Raw genomic sequence first — 17,737 nt, forward strand, 5'->3', positions numbered from 1 at the left:
GCCGATCCGCTAAACCCGCTAAAAAAGGCGGGGCGGGCTAGGATTTGGAGCCCGCCAAACCCGCACCGCCAAATTGGCGGGACGGGGCGGGCCGGTCCGCCGGGCCGAAGATTTTTATTTTTCTTTTTTTTTATTAAATAAAAGAGTGATTATTATTATTTTTATTTGTATTTAATTTTTTAATTATTATTTTTTGGTTAATTTTAATGAATTTTATTTTTCAAAAAAAAAAAACAAGCGAGCTAGCCCGCCAACCTGCCAATCCGCCATAAAGCGGGGCGGGCTAGCATTTTGAACCCATTTTAGTTGGCGGGGCGGGCCGGTCCGCCCCGTTTATAGGGCGGGCCTAGGCGGGGCAGGGCGGGTTGGGGCGGGCCAGCCCACTTTTCCATCCCTAGGCTTATGCTTCCACTCATCCTTGAGTTGCCAACCATGCTTGCTCTTTAAAAATCCTCCGGGATCCCACACAAAGTACATCAAGCTCTCAAGCAACCTCAAGCAAGAATTTGGAATCCAAAATTGTTGGTTGTAGAGTTTTATATCCGGATCCCACACTTTGGTTTCTCTATCATCCTCTTGTTGACCTTCACTTGTGCCATTGGATGAACAACCTCTCCAAGCACCTTTGAAGCACACACTTGTATGTTGGACTCCTCCTAATTGAATCTTGCACCACTTATGCCTTGAATTCACTTGGCAACCAACACCCATTCCTTCACCATTTAACACCCCAAGAAGTACCTTAAGTTGGTGATCCATTTCCAAAAGAGCATATTGGCATGGGCTTATGAAGTTCATTAAAGATATTGCTACCCATTCAACTTGTCCTTGGGTTAGAGTCACTCTTGTGAACTCTTGTATGAATGCTTCCACTTCTTGGGTGATCACCTCTTCCTCACCACTCTTTTCTAACTCTTCACTATCTCTTTCAAACTCAAAAGTGGAAGGCTCCTCAAGATCATTGAGTGGGTCGACCAAGGTGGACAAAAAATCATTGACGATACAATCCACTTCTTGATCAAACTCCTTCAATTCTCCATTTACCTCTTCCGTTTCACAAGTTCTACCTTCCTCCTCTTTTGACTCTATCCTTAGCTCCACTCCTTCTATTTTAGGCTCCATATTTTCCTCCTTACTACACTCCATACTTGATCCTCCACCTTCCTCAAGGGGGATGTCTTGAGTTCTTGAACGTAGTAGGGTCAAGCGGTTCACCGCTTCGGCTATGGTGGCCATGAACTTCCCTTGCTTCCTTCGGAACCCTTCTTACTCTTGAAAGAATGCTTGAAGGTCTTGTTCTTCTTGGGACAAGAGTTGGAAAATTTCGCATTGAGGTGGAAGAGAAGGTTCAAAAGTTGGGAGGAATGTTGTATAAGTGGGAGGTGTGTCATGTGGGTGTGGTGGTTCATATAGTTGGTAACAAGGTGTATAGACATTTTGATCCCATGGAGGTGTGGTACTTGAAGGTTTGGTGGTTAGAGAGTATGTATGGGGTATCCTTCATATCCTTGGGTTTGATATTCATATAGGGGAGAGTGTGGCTCGTTGTAGTATGAGGGAGGTGTTTGCCATGAGTGTTGCTCATACACAATTGGTTCCTCCCTAAATTGGTTCTCCCACTCCATGAAACAATCCCAACTTGAATTCATCATACCCTACAAAATACTCACAACCAAGTTCCAAGCAACAAGGGTGATAGTAGCTCATAGAGAAAGTAGAAAATAAAAGCCAAAGATATCGACAAAGAAGAAAAACAAACACCTAAGTATAAACAAAAATAACCGAACAACCAAAATGTAAGATATTCACACTATCAATATATTTACAACAACTAAAAGATAGCACTCAATTGCATCCCCGGTAACGGCGCCAAAAACTTGACGAGTTGACTATTGTCGATCTAGAATTAATCAAAATAGAATATGTTCGTTGCATGTATAGCCTAGACCAACAATCAATCCTCTCAATCAAAGTTTAGTATTTTCAATTTAAAACATTTAAACCGAGAGTCATTCAACCTCGGGTCATTCTCCCTAGGATGCAATTGGAAGTGTTGTTCTTTCGGTTGTTAGGGGGACAAAAGGGGTTTTGTAATCAAAGAACTAAAGACTAAAAGAACTAAGAAATGATCAAAATTGAAAGTAATGCAAGCAACAAGGAATAAGATCAAAACTAGTGAAAATACTATAAATGCAATAAAAGAGCCTTGACTTGGGAATGAGGATCCAAGGAATTCTATCATCGCCATAACCATAACTATGGTAATTATGATGAGTCAATCTCGCCTAGTTAACCCCTTACATCGAGGAGTAAGTCAAGCAAGCATAATTGACCTTAATCCATAAGTCCTAGATAACTTACCAAACTAGTTGATAAAAAGCTAGCGTCAATGGAAACAAGAGTCAACTAACTATCCAAGAATTACCACTAAATGTCGGACATTATGACTCTAGTATCCTAGGAACTCAAACCACAAGCCAAGGTGGAAAAATCTACTCAAATTCTAAAGTTGGCATTTTCACAAACACCTTGTGTGCATAAAAGTAAAACATGGAAAATTACAAAATAAAATGGAAAACTATAACTAATTATCAACAAAACCAAACATAAACAAGCAATCAAACATAAAGGCAACATGAAACATAAAATTCATTGATCAAAACTTCAAGAAATACAAAATTGCAATTATAAACAAGTAACTTGAACCAAAGCAATTGAAAGTAAAAGTGCTATAATTAAAGGTGAAATTGAGAGTGCTGACAATGAAAGGAGCAAAATCAAAGATCAAAGCTTCTATAAAATGCTACAATGGAGATGGAAATTAAACCCTAAGAGAGCATTTTCTACTCTACTCCTACTCCTACTCCTAATGCATTTTCTACCTAATCTAATCTAATGAAAGCCTCCCCTTCATATGTGTTGAATTCCCCTTATATAGCACTCCAAAATCAGCATCCAAGCCTTCCAAAATGGGCCAAAAGCCCTCAAAAAATGCATAGCACGCGTTTCATTAATAAAATCACATGCAGGGATCTATGCGGACGCACATGTGCTTGTGTGCACGTACACTTGGCTGATTCGGTCTTGTGCGTACGCACGCTTGCTTGTGTGCACGCACACCTTGCTGTGTGTGCTTTTCCTTGTTTTCTTCATGTGTTCTCCCTTCTACATGCCTTCTTCCACTTTTGCTTAGCCAATCTTGCCAAAATGACCTGAAATCACTCACAAAACATATCGCGGCATCGAATGGCATAAAAGTGGAATTAAATTACTCGATTTAAGCACAAAAATGCATGTTTTCACATTTAGGGTCAATTAGGGATCAAACACAAAAGTATGCTATTTTGGTGCTTAAGTGTGAGTTCATGTGCTAGAATCCATCCAAATTGAGTCAAAATATATCATCAAATATGGACTCATCAAGCTGCACCTTCTGGAATGTGTGCAACCTTGTCCCTCAGCTAGGTCATCCTCACCCTGAAAACTTGCTTCGCTTCCTCCAGCTGTGTTGGTGGCCTGTCGCCAAGTAAATTCTCAACCCACTCCCACATGGGGTGTCCATGCCATCGCTGGAAGTCTCTGGTGCAATCCTCGATCGGCTCTCCACCAGTGCGCAGACCAATGTGGTAGGTAGCATCGTGGAGCGTAATGCTGACCTCACCCCATGGAAAGTGGAACGTGTGAGTCACGGGGCTCCACCGCTCAACAAATACAAAGATCGAGGAATTATCAAACACGAAATCTCTTAACTCTAGTGCATGCCAAAATCCAGCATTTCTTATATAAGGCAACAGGATATCCGGCGGAGGGAGACCCAGGGTCACACGGTGTAATGACCCAATTTCCGGTACGTCATGATCATACTAAAAATCGAGCACTACCATTTACTTTCCTTAACTTTAACTATTATTTATTATATGAGCCTGATTCGTTGTTAAAACATTGCTATTTTACGAGGTAATTTTTTTAAAATGTTTGATCTAACATTTGGATTGATAAGTGGATCATTCATAACTAATTGACAAATAATAACATGTAAAATATTTATATAACAACCACACATATGTATATCACCAACAATTAACCACAAACAGATATCCACCCTTTATTAGAGTATAGATGTCAGTTAGAACACCCTCTAGAAATAGCTAGATAGTAACTATATACATATATATACATACAACATTTTCAGGCCTTGACCTGTTCAAGAAGTCCCTAAGCTGATGCCCAAACTAGTCTAGACTCTATACTCACCTAAACCCTCAAAACTACAAAAGCGAGGAAAAGTACGTCCTAGGTCTTCAAAACTCAAGTCAAGTAGAACGTCATCAAAAAGGCGAAACATCATCTACTCCTCCTCTGTACAATCATACATTGTCTTAGGACATCTCACTGGTACTCCATCAAGTAGCCACATAACATGAGCCTCGCACAAAGAATTTAGGTTAAAGTTCGTATTCAAACGGGGTGCAGATGTTGGCTGGTCTCACAGTATTTACATATAAACAGAGTAAGAGATCTACTCTAAGCTCAGAAGACTACCTAGAGCGGAATCCTCTTTGTGAAACGATTATCAGAAGATTACAGAAGGATACTCCTGCTTCCATCTGAAGAGGGAGAGAAGGGATAAGAACTAGAAAGTTCTTAGTAGATTCGGGTTAATCAGTCATGTTAATCGGCTTCGTCGTGCTTTTTCATACATTAATATACTTTGCAGAAGATAGAGGAAAGCAAGGAAAATAGATAAACAGAAAAGCAGAAAAAAACAGAGAAAATAAAAAATAGAGTACAAATAGAAAAATACAAGAAATAAAGCACAACTCAGAGAAAATGTAACAGAGAATGGTGCACACACAAGAATGATGCATGTCTGGCCCTAGTACAGGTAATGAGCTCATCTGTCAGTTACTAACCCGCTCCCGACATTACCCAGCAACTTTTGTCTGGATAAGGCTTTCCTATTGGCAATACCCATAGCAAGCAACCTTTATCTTGCAGGGCGGCGCTTGTTAGCCTATATATGTCCAGCACACTGACTGTAAACAACCTTTGTCTTACAGGAGTACAACACACTTACTGTAAGCACCCTTTGTCTTACAGGAGTACACTTTAATAATGTAAGTCTCGATACCTCTGTAAGCGACCTTTGTCTTACATCATAGCATTATAGTATCCCAGAAAAGCATTCTCAGTGGTCGCACCACCATCTATCTGACTGCCTTCTTGCAGCAGATGAACATATAATAAGTGTTTTACGCTTCATTTCTCTTTCTCTTGTTCGTCTTTTCTCTTTACCTCTTTGTGTTGCCCTTGTTTCTCTTCTTAACGTTTGTTTATATAGCTTATGTCAATCTCGGTATGAATAGTCAGCATGTCCCAAGTATAGATTCATTAAGTCTATGCTGAACCAGTATGACTTTTCATATAATACCTAACCCTAAGCGCAATTCAAATACTAACTATGTTGCTCCTAGATTGCTCACTAGTCACCATTATTCTCTGTCATTAAAACTTTACCGACTTTTCTGCGATTTTCATCTTTTCTTCAAATTTTTAACTTTCTTTTATCTTTGCCTCACTAATATGTTATTACCACTCCCTAAGTGTTTTATGAAGATAATTCAAAGATTCTGAGTTTAAAGTTGTCTTCTTAAAACTTTTAGAAAAAATTGTCTTTTTTGTATTATTTTATTATTTTTAATAAAATATTATTATTAATTAAATAATATTATTTAATATTTTATTATTATTTTCAAAAATTTACTAATTCACCCCAAAATTTTATTAATTTGCATTTTGACCCCTGTAATTTTTAATACTTATACTGTAACCCCCTAAACTATTTTATCCCACAAACACCAAAATAATTACAACCTTACCCTTTTTAATATCTAAAAGGTGTTCTTCACTATTCTTCATCACACTCGAAATGTTTTTTGTGGTCTTCATAAATTCTTCAGATTCTTTTTCTGTTTTTACTCGTTTTTTAATCTTTTTAATAACAAATTTTTACCATAATTCACAATAAATTGGCAGCCACTAAAGCCACATCTTTTTCACTTGATTTCAACACAAAATCACCTCTAATTTGGGAGGTTAGGGTTCAGTTTCCAGCAGCCATGAAGAACACAAATTCATGGTTGAATTTCATCAAATTTTTACTAAAATTTTAACAAGAATCACTCATATAAACAATTAATTTCAAATATAACCAAACTATATCATAATCAAACATAATTAATCAAGATTAATTTTACCAAATTCTACCTTGATTTGCTGTCTTAAATTCGGTTGCTCCTTAGGGTGTTCTTTAAGCACTTTTTTTTCTCCTTAATCTTGCTGGAAATTGGAGGTTTTTGGCCCTCAAGTCAAGCTAAGCACGATTCCTTAATTCCAGCCTTGATTAGTCATATGATTTTGAAGAGAAAGAAGAGATGATCATTTTAGTCTAATTGGAGTTTCGATTTGAGTTTTAGTTCGGAAGAAATCAAGCTTTCAAGATTTATGAACTAAGAACTTTCTCTCTTTTCTCTCCTTCAAGTTTTCGGCCACAATGAAGAAATGAAGCAGCCTTGGGAGTCTTGGGGGTGTAGGGTGAGCTGTGATTGATTGGCTTAGAGATGGATTAAAATAATATTAAAATATCTCATATGTATAATTAATAAAACTAGTTGTATTAGAACACAAGTAAAAACACATCTAGAGATCAATATCTGAGCTACTAGCATAGATGACACTAGTAACATGATTAACATGAGATTAGAAGATATATGATGAGGCATTAGTATTGCTAAAGTCATCAGAGAGTGCTGGTATTAACATGCACCAGTAGACTGTGAACCCGGTTAAATCGATCTCCTATTTTTAACTAAAACAGATCAGATGATATTATAATATTGTTCAAACATCTTTAAAATATTAATATAATAATAATATATTATTATTATTATTCCTTTTTTCTCATAAATCGAGTCTGGCTCGTCAAACTGAAAATTACTAACAATTATAAACCTCCTAGATAAATAATTATGATTCCTTTTCTCTCATAATTATTATTCCTTTTCTACAGATTACTAAAAATTATAAACCTCCTAAATAAATAATTATATTAAATGCAGCAGATATCTATTAATTGGACTAACATGTTAATTGAGAGTTATTTATTTTATTTATTTAAATTAACTCACAATTATTTACCTATTTTATTTATTTAACTTAAGTAAGAATTACTTACAATCAATTATATATATTATAAAACCATATTAGGTATACCAACGAAACTAATATAGATCTTCTAACTTAGTCTACTCACTATATCTACCATATTAACTAAGTTATTAAACACTAAACATCTAAACTTATTATTCACTAAAAATAAACTAAGAAAAAACTACTAACCTCAAGTCTAAAGCTCCAGCTACGTGCCAAGTAGCATTCAGTCTGTTAATATCTTTTTCGCGGACCAGAGGGGCCATACTTCCTAAAGAAACTTGAACTAAAGCGTTTAGAACAAGAATCTCAAATGCTGTGACATTATATAAGCATGCGAGTGTATCTCGGATGCTGATATCCCAATCACGGAGCATGTTGTAAGAATTAGAGTTTTTCACGTAGAAACCATTTTAATAAAATAATAATTTTTAAGTTTTCAGAGTAGATTCAAATTTAGAAGTTTTAATTTGAAAAATTTTAAGGTGAAATTTGGTTTCAATGAATTTTTCATAGTTGGAAAATGTATCTTTCTTGAAATTTTTCTTTTAAAAATGCATACTGGTACTTAAGCCGGCAGTACCGGCTCTAGTCTGCTCAATACTGCGTATTTTGAAAAATTAAATTTATTGTTTTGAAAAGACAAAAATAATTTAGAATCGAAAACTGGGCACTAATCTTAAAGGTTTTGGCCTAAAGTGGGCAAAATGGACCTAAAATGTTAACGGGTTGGACCGGACCCAAGGCCCAATATATATAAGTGAGTTAATGAGCCAAATCAGCTCATTTTCACCCAAAAAGAGAGGGAGGCACGCTGGTTTGAGAAGAGAGGGAGAAGAGGGCTTAGCACTATTCACCTCCATCTTCCTCAAGCCATATCTTGAGCTACGGAGCTCCGATTGACGAGCCGTTTGAGGCCACGCGAAGCTCTTGTCGAGCTCTTCGATTCTAACTAGGCATTGTTAGTAAGACATCAAAACTCTATCTCCACTTTCCTGCCCTAGCTCTTGTGCGTTTTTGGTTCTAGTTCTTGAGTAGATTTTTGTGTTTTGTTTGTTTAGGGGTGATCTAGCATTGTATATTTTTGGGTTTTACTCCTAATCTCATTAGGTAAAGTAAGGTTTTACTAAACTCTTGTGTTTAGTTGTTTTGTGTATCTTAGGTTTTGATTTTGATATATATATGATGCTAGTTTGAGCTTTGGTGGCTTGTTGGTGAGTTGAAAGCTTGTTGGATTCCAATCTTGGTGCGGTGTGCTTTTTAGGGATCGGCCAAGGTATGGTTTCGGTCTCTTTTATGTAATATGTAATATCTCTGGACACTTGATAAATCACTATTTTATGATATATTTTGGACTAATTTGAGTGGGTTTTGTCAACTATTCTCACACTTATTCATGTAAATTGCATGTTTTTAAGTTTTCGTCCCAATTTCGTGCTATAATTAAAAACATGCTTCCTAGGCCTTTAAATCACTACTTTTTAATCCTCTGTTATTATCATTCGATATCATGATATGTGCGTTAAGTGATTACAGGATTTATAGAGCAGGAATCCAGGAATGGCATAGAGGATGAAAAGGAAGCATGTTAAAGTGGAAGGAACAAAAGAAATTGAAGATTTGTGAAGCTGGAAGCGACGCGTACGCATGGCTGAAGCATAGACGTGATCAAGCCATCTTATAAGTGACGCATTTGAAGATTAGAGAGCTGGGGGTGACGTGCGCGCATGTCTGAGGCGTACGCGTGATCAAGCCACCGTTTTCCACCGACGCGTATGCGTGACCTTGTGCAGAGCCTACCGACGCGCACGCATGACTGACGCATACGCGTGACGAGCGTCAACAATTAACAAAATTCGCTGGGGGCGATTTCTGGGCTGATTTGAACCCAGTTTCAAGCCCGAAAACGCAGACTAGAGGCTGGGATGGAACTGAGACAGAACACACTTCACTTTTCACTTTAGTTTTTGATTAGTTTTTGAATTCTAGTGAGAGAAACTCCTACTTCTCTCTAGGATTTTGGCATTCTTATTTTTATTTCGAATTGGATCTTGATGGAGCTACTGCTACCTTCATTCCTCATCATTTAATTTCTAGTTTTTTCTTTAATCCCCTTAATACTCTTTTCCATTTGGTTATTGAATTCATGTTTGGATCTTGTTACTTTTGAATTTTATTAATGCATTGAATTATTTTTATGTTTATTTTTATTGCTTGTTTGAACATTGTTAATTATTGTTAGTGCTAATTTCGATTTAATTAATTTTTCATAATTGTCATGTCTTTATTTACACCCACCATGTGTTTGTGAAAATGACATTCATGTTAATGGAGTAAATTTTCCAACTTGGGTAGGGGTTGAGTAATTGGAACCCCTTGAGTTGTTATACCCAAGTATTAATCTGTAATTGGAAATTGCTTGCTAGCTCAAATCTCACTAACTCTAGTCCTTTCCCATGAAGTGACTAGGACTTGTGAGCTAGAGTTAGTGACGCCCACTTGACTTTCCTTCAATTGCTAGAGGATAACTAAGTGGGAGCAATGAACCTTTATCATTACACTTGGGAAAGACAACAAGGATAGAAATTTCAATTCTCTCCCCTAACCAAGGCCTTTTATTTTGATTAATTATCAACTCTTGCTAGTTATTCATAGCTTTAATTTCTAGCTATTTATTTTTCCGTTCTCAATTTCAAAAATATTCATGAAAATCCTAACCAATAATTTACATCTTGTGTCAAATCTTAGGGAAACGACCCAGGATTCTACTCCCGGTTATTTATTATTAATTATGATACATTCAAAATTGATAGTGAAAGTTTCGTCGGTTAAGGCTGTACTTGCAACGCTGTTTTAGAAAATACTTTTCAGAAATTCTTAACCGGCATTTATCCGCGCATCAACACTTAGGCTAGTGGACCATAGGATAGGATTGAAATTGGATGTTGATAATTATGATGTATGATGACTTTGAGTATATGTAGCCTGATGATGGATTATTGATGTTGTGTTAAGGTTGATGAATTATTGATGTTGTGTTGAGATTGGTGTTGGGTGACTATTATGATAATGATGGATGGTAAGTGATGGATCTATGTATGAGAAATTATTGATGTGTAATGTTGTTGTGAAATATTTGGGAGCTTAATGATTTGATGGTGAATGTTGAGAATTATTATGGTTGTTGAGAGTTGTTGGTATTGTTGATGATTGATGATGAATCATGAAAATGTTATTGATGAATTATGAGAATTAGGAGTTTATGATGATTTTGGATGTTGGAGAATAATGATTTTGATGGTGTGGAATAGTGTAAATGGGAGGTTATTGATGGTTGAGTTTGAGGAATGAGTTGTGTGGACTTTTGTGTTGTTTTGGTAGTAATTGGATTGTGAGTAGTTCGGTTTTGAAATGAGAGTTTTCGTAAAAGTAAGTTTTTAAGGTTTTTTGGTAAAAATGGGTTTTAAGCCAACTTTAGCGAATCATATCTTGAGCTACAGTTTTTAAAACAGAATGATTTTTATATCAAGTTAAAGATAATTCAAAGAACTTTAAAATGGTATAGATTTTGTAGAAATATGAATTTTGTAGAGAAATATATGATCGTTGAAAGTTTGGTTCAGAAATTTGAATTCTGTGAAGTTGCAGAATTTGGGATTTCTGGTTTGCGTGCGCACGCACACTGCTGTGCGCGTGATCTGATCAGTGGCAATTTTTAACTTGTGCGCATGCACACCCTGTGTATTTTTGAACTCTTGCGTACGCACACTCTTGTGCGTACGCACACACAGGGAAGTGCCTACTATTGGGAGCGTTAGCACACTCTGGTACGCACACACACCCTGCAAAAATTGCAAGCTGTGCGTACGCACAACCTCGTGCGCACGCACACGCTGGGATTGGCAATCTGTTCAGGGCGATTGCACATATCTGTGCGTGTTAAAATGAAAACTTTTACCTTCTGTGCGTAGGCACACTTCTATGCGTACGCACCCCTCTTGAAAATTCTCCTGGTGTGCGTACGCATAACCCTATGCGCACGAACACTGCCTTGTTTTTCAACGAAAACCTTATTTTTAACTGTTTTACCTGCCCGACAAGCTTACAAACTTCCGTAACAGTTGTCTAAAGCCTTTTTGCCAGTTTTAGGTTCTTGAATTAAGGGAGAAATGATAAAGGAATAAAAAGGGTATTTTTTTTAGTTATGAGTTTAGAGCCGGTGACCTAGGTTTGGAAGGTTTGTGTAGTTTCCTAGCTTGAATTGGCGAATGTTGGGTTATGAAGTTTGTGGTTGAAGAGATATTTGAGAACTTAGAAACCGGTGATGGTTATATGAATTTAGAACTTGGAAAGGAATAATGAGGAAATTATTGGATTATATGGGAGTGTGCGGAGCCTATATCTCCAGCGTGGCAGATTTTTCTGCTGCATGAGTAGTTGTTGTTGAGAGTGTGCAGAGCCTATATCTCCATCGTGGCAGATTTTTCTGCTGCATGAGTAGTTGTTGTTGTTTCCTTCTCTACTGCATGAAGTGTGCGGGGCCTATATCTCTGGAGTAGTAGACTCCCTACTGCATGAGTGTGCAGGGCACTATATCTCTGGTGTAGCAGATTCGCTGTTGCATGAGTGTGCAGGGCACTATATCTCTAGCGTGGCAGAAAAGGCTACATCCGGAAGGATGTGTCAGGTTGGCATTTACAAACCGACAAGTGATATCATGAGCCAATAGGACAGGCATTTATCATATGCATCACTTATGTGCTTGTTTTCTTTGATTACTTGAGTTTGCCTTGTGTAATATGCTTACTTGCTTCTTGAATTACTTCTTATATATGATTTCTACTTGTGTTTTACTTGCTTGCATTACCTGTGATTGTCTGGTGCTGAAGATGTTAGGTAGGCGGTGGCGATGGGATCGCTCGGAGGGTAGGTTGGCGAAGGCCGTGGGACAGCGGTGACTAGTTTTAGTTAGAAATCTTCTAAGTTTAGATACCTTTGTTTATTATTTAAGGTTTAATTAATTATTTCGTTAAGCTTGAATATTTGTTTAGTATAAAGCTCTAGGGTTGCCTCTGGCGTCCCGGGGACTTACATCTTATATCACTGGGTATTGTTACTATACTGAGAACCTCCAGTTCTCATTCCATACTTTCTTGTTTTTTAAATACAGGTCGCAACCCACCTCAGTGAGTTGCTTAATGGTAGCAGAACGGAGGACCTTATTCTATTTTGCTGTCATTTTGGGTTATTTAGACTAGTTCTCTCACCTCTGTATTTATATTTGCCTTAGAGACTTACTTTGAGAGATATATTTTGTATATGTTGTTATAACCTTCAAAACTCTGTAAGTCTACATATTGACTAGTCGGCCTAAAACTCCGCGGGCTGAGGCTAGTTCCTCATGACTATTATACTCTCTTATATAATTATATCTTGTTGTTTTGTTTCTGTATCTTGTCTTTTTCGCTAATAGTTATCGTGTGAACGATTCGCACTTTTTGAAACTCTATTTTTTTGAGCTTATATCTTCATCGGGCTTCTAGGATTATTAAAGCCTTAGGATTGTCGTGACCTCTGATTAACCTTTACTTTACGGCATGAGGTAAGGCTTAGGGTAATTTGGGTGTTACATTTAGTGGTATCAGAGCAGTTTGTCCTCGTGAGTCTGATGGATGGACTGATTATGCTTCATTGCATACTCTGTGTATTTTCTTTGATGCTGTTAGGGTTATCTGTTTGATATATGCATAGCATGCTTGTTTGTGAGTGCCTTTTTGGGATAATTGAAGCACTAGACTTTTGATATTAAGACTGATCACCTTAATATCGATTGTTTGGTGTAGACAGGAACCCTAATGGCTACTCACAGACGAGGACGTACTCGTACACGGGGAGGAACTGAGAATAACCGACCGGCCGATAACCATGCCGAATTCATGGCGGTGATAGCCAACTTGGCTAATACCATGGAAGCGAATGCTGCTGTAACGTTGCAAGCCGTACAAAGGTTGGGTCAACCGGCGGGAAATGAAAATAGAAACGGAGATGGAAATGGAACTGGGAATAGAGACGGAAATGGTAATGACTTGGGAGGTGCTCCGATGACCTTGGCTTCATTTCTGAAAGTTCATCCACCAACTTTTAGAGGATCGACTAACCCTACGAAAGTGGACAATTGGTTCCAAGCTATGGAGTGTGCATTGCAAGCTCAGCATGTCCCAACTAACCAGTACGTGGAGTTTGCGGCCCATCAACTGTTAGGAGAGGCACAACATTGGTGGCAAGGAGAGTGCCAGTTGCTGCGACTTCCGAATGCAGAAATCTCTTGGGATGTATTTCAACGGTGTTCTATAAGAAGTATTTTTCGGAGTCGGTGAGAGAGGCAAGGGAGTTAGAGCTTATGCAGCTGAAGCAAGGCTCAATGTCAGTAGCAGAGTACAGAAGCAAATTTGAAGAGCTGTGTAGGTTTTCAAGAGTATGTCAGAGAGCCCCTGAGACCTATGAGAGTTGGAAATGTATCAAGTATCAAGGAGGCCTCAAGGACGACATTATGACTGCTATAGCTCCCTTGGAGATAAGAATATTCTCGGAACTAGTCAACAAAGTGTGAGTTGTGGAGGACTGTGCCAATGAGATAACTAAGGCGAGAGAAAATCGAGGTTGTACTGACAACCGAGCTCGTAGTGATTACCTTGCACCGAGGGGGCAAAGCTTTAAAAGAGATGGGAACTTCGGAAGGGACAACAATGCTCAGTTTCACCATATGGGGGAGGTCATCTGTGTTTTACTTGTGGGAAGCCTGGACATATATCCAAGTATTGTCGTCGCGGGAGGAACCGAGATGAGGGTCAGAATCAACAGCTAGGCCGTGTGTTTACTTTGGATGCACGTGATGCAACGGGGTCAGATTCTCCGATGAGAGGTAAGCGTATGCTTTGAGTATTATGTATTGCTTGGACTTGAGGGTAGCTTAGTTCTATCTTTTGGAAAGTCGCCGTTAGGATTACAAGAGCTTAAAGTTTTGTTGGAAGTAAACCATGGAAAAGGAAGATTCTAGTGGCGGTAGCCGAGGATTTCAGATTTGTGATGACGAATAATCAGAGTGACGCAGCAGAAGATGAGAGAGAACATCGACACGATAGAACGTTTTGAGGAGGATATATCACGTGATTCGAATTTTCGAGGGCGAAAATTTTATTAGGAAGGGAGAATGTAAGAACCGAAGTTTTTCACGTAGAAACCGTTTTAATAAAATAATAATTTTTAAGTGCCCAGAGTAGATTCAAATTTAGAAGTTTTAATTTGAAAATTTTAAAGGTGAAATTTGGTTTCAATGAATTTTTTTGAGTTGGAAAATGTATCTTTTTCGAAAAGTTTTTTTAAAAATGCGTACTGTGCTTAAGCTGGCAGTACCAGTTCTAGTCTGTTCAGTACTGCGTATTTTGGAAAATTAAATTTATTGTTTTGAAAAGACAAAAATAATTTAGAATCGTAAACTGGGCACTAATCTTAAAGGTTTTGGCCCAAAGTGGGACAAACGGACCTAAAACGCTAACGGATTAGGCCGGGCCCAAATCGAGCCCAATGCCTAACATATATAAGTGAGTTAATGAGCCAAATCAGCTGATTTTCACCCAAAAAGAGAGGGAGGCACGCTGGTTTGAGAAGAGCGGGAGAAGAGGGCTTGGCACTATTCACCTCCATCTTCCTCAAGCCATATCTTGAGCTACAGAGCTTCGATTGACGAGCAGTTTACGGCCACACGAAACTCTTGTCGAGCTGTACGATTCTAGTTAGGCATTGTTTGTAAGACATTAAAACTCCAGCTCCAATTTCCTACCCTAGTGCTTGTGCATTTTGGTTCTAGTTCTTGAGTAGATTTTTGTGTTTTGTTTGTTTAGGGGTGATCTAGCATTGGATATTGTTGGATTTTATCCATAATCTTGTTGGATAAGATAAGATTTTACTAAACCCTTGTGTTTAGTTATTTTGTGTATCTTAGGTTTTGATTTTGATATATATATATAATGTTAGTTTGAGCTTTGGTAGCTTGTTGGTGAGTTGAAAGCTTGTTGGATTCCAATCTTGGTGCGGTGTGCTTTTTAGGGATCGGCCAAGGTATAGTTTTGGTCTCCTCTATGTAATATGTAATATCTCTAGACACTTAGGCTAGTGAACCATAGGATAGGATTAAAATTAGATGTTGATAATTATGATGTATGATGACTTTGAGTATATGTAGCCTGATGATGGATTATTAATGTTGTGTTAAGTTTGATGCATTATTGATGTTGTGTTGAGATTGGTGTTGGGTGACTATTATGATAATGATGATGGGTGGTAAGTGATGGATCTATGTATGAGAAATTATTGATGTGTAATGTTGTTGTGAAATGTTTGGGAGCTTAATGATTTGATGGTGAATGTTGAGAATTATTATGGTTGTTGAGAGTTGTTGGTATTGTTGATGATTGATGATGAATCATGAAAATGTTATTGATGAATGAGGAGAATTATAAGTGTTTATGATGATTTTAGATGTTGGACAATAATGATTTTGATGGTGTGGAATAATGTAAATGGGAGGTTATTGATGGTTGAGTTTGAAGAATGAGTTGTGTGGACTTTGTGTTGTTTTGGTAGTAATTGGATTGTGACTAGTTTGGTTTTGAAATGAAAGTTTTGATAAAAGTAAGTTTTTAAGGATTTTGGTAAAAATGGGTTTTAGGCCAACTTTGGCGGATCATATCCTGATCTACAGTTTTTGAAACAGAATGATTTTTATATCAAATTAAAGATAATTCAAAGAACTTTAAAATGGTATAGATTTTGTAGAGAAAGATATGATCGTTGAAAGTTTGGCTCAGAAATTTGAATTCTGTGAAGTTGCAGAATTTGTGATTTCTGGTTTGTGTGCGCACGCACACTGCTGTGCGCGTGATCTGATCAGTGGCAATTTTTAACTTGTGCGTACGCACAACCTTATGCGCATGCACACCCTGTGTATTTTTAAACTCGTGCGTACACACACGATGTACGCACGCACACACAGGGAGGTGCCTACTGTTGGAAGCGCTAGCACGCTCTGGTACGCACACACACCCTGCGAAATTTGCAAGCTGTGCGTACGCACAACTTGCGCATAACTTATGTGCATGCACACGCTAGGATTGGCAATCCGTTCAGGGTGATCACACGTATCTGTGCGTGTGTTAAAATGAAAACTTTTACCTTCTGTGCGTACACACACTTCTATGATACGCACCCCTCTTGAAAATTCTCCTGGGCGTGTGTATGCACAACCCTATGCACACGCACACTTCCCTATTTTTTCAACGAAAATCTTGTTTTTAACTGTTTTACTTGCCCGGCAAGCTTGCAAACTTCCGTAACACTTGTCTAAAGCCTTTTTGCCAGTTTTAGGTTCTTGAATTAAGAGAGAAATGATAAAGGAATAAAAAGGGTATTTTTTAGTTATGAGTTTAGAGCTGGTGACCTAGGTTTGGAAGGTTTGTGTAGTTTCCTAGCTTGAATTGGCGAATGTTGGGTTATGAAGTTTGTGGTTGAAGAGATATTTGAGAAGTTAGAAACCGGTGATGGTTATGATGAATTTAGAACTTGGAAAGGAATAATGAGGAAATTATTGGATTATATGGGAGTGTGCGGAGCCTATATTTTCGGCGTGGCAGATTTCTCTGCTGCATGAGTAGTTGTTGTTGAGAGTGTGCGGAGCCTATATCTCCGGCGTAGCTGATTTTTCTGTTGCATGAGTAGTTGTTGTTGTTTCTTTCTCTGCTGCATGAAGTGTGTGGGGCCTATATCCCTGGAGTAGTAGACTCCCTACTGCATGAGTGTGCAGGGCACTATATCTCTAGTGTAACAGAAAAGGCTACATCCAGAAGGATGTGTCGGGTTAGCATTTACGGACCGACAAGTGATATAACGAGCCAATAGGACAGGCATTCATCATATGCATCTCTTATGTGCTTATTTGATTTGATTACTTGAGTTTGCCTAATTGTGTAATATGCCTACTTGATTCTTGAATTACTTGTTATATATGATTTCTACCTGTGTTTTACTTGCTTGCATTACCTATGATTGTCTGGTGCTGTGGAGGTTAGGTAGGCGGTGGCGATGGGATCGCTCGGAGGGTAGGTTGGTGAAGGCTGTGGGGCAGCAATGACTAGTTTTAGTTAGAAATCCCCTAAGTTTAGATACCTTTGTTTATTATTTAAGGTTTAAGTTAATTATTTCGTTAATCTTGAATATCTGTTTGGTATGAAGCTCTAGGATTTCCTCTGGGGTCCCGGGGTCTTACATCTTACATCACTGGTTACTGTTACTATACTGAAAACCTCCGATTCTTATTCCATACTTTCTTGTTGTTTTTCAGATGCAGGTCGCAACTCACCTCAGTGAGTTGCTTGATGGTAGTAGAGTGGAGGACCTTATTCTATTTTGCTGTCATTTTGGATAATTTAGACTAGTTCTCTCACCTCTGTATTTATATTTGCCTTAGAGGCTT

The 17,737-nt window shown here is 38.0% G+C and overlaps 1 protein-coding gene across 1 annotated transcript; it reads left to right on the forward strand.

The window, feature by feature from the left end:
* LOC107636993 lies at nucleotides 13,146-13,819 on the forward strand. The gene is made up of 2 exons (XM_016340453.1): nucleotides 13,146-13,438; nucleotides 13,528-13,819. Exons 1-2 carry the CDS (start codon nucleotides 13,146-13,148, stop codon nucleotides 13,817-13,819), a joined length of 585 nt encoding a protein of 194 aa, XP_016195939.1.

The sequence above is a fragment of the Arachis ipaensis genome, chromosome B04, assembly GCF_000816755.2.
Source record: "Arachis ipaensis cultivar K30076 chromosome B04, Araip1.1, whole genome shotgun sequence".
Taxonomy (NCBI): domain Eukaryota; kingdom Viridiplantae; phylum Streptophyta; class Magnoliopsida; order Fabales; family Fabaceae; genus Arachis; species Arachis ipaensis.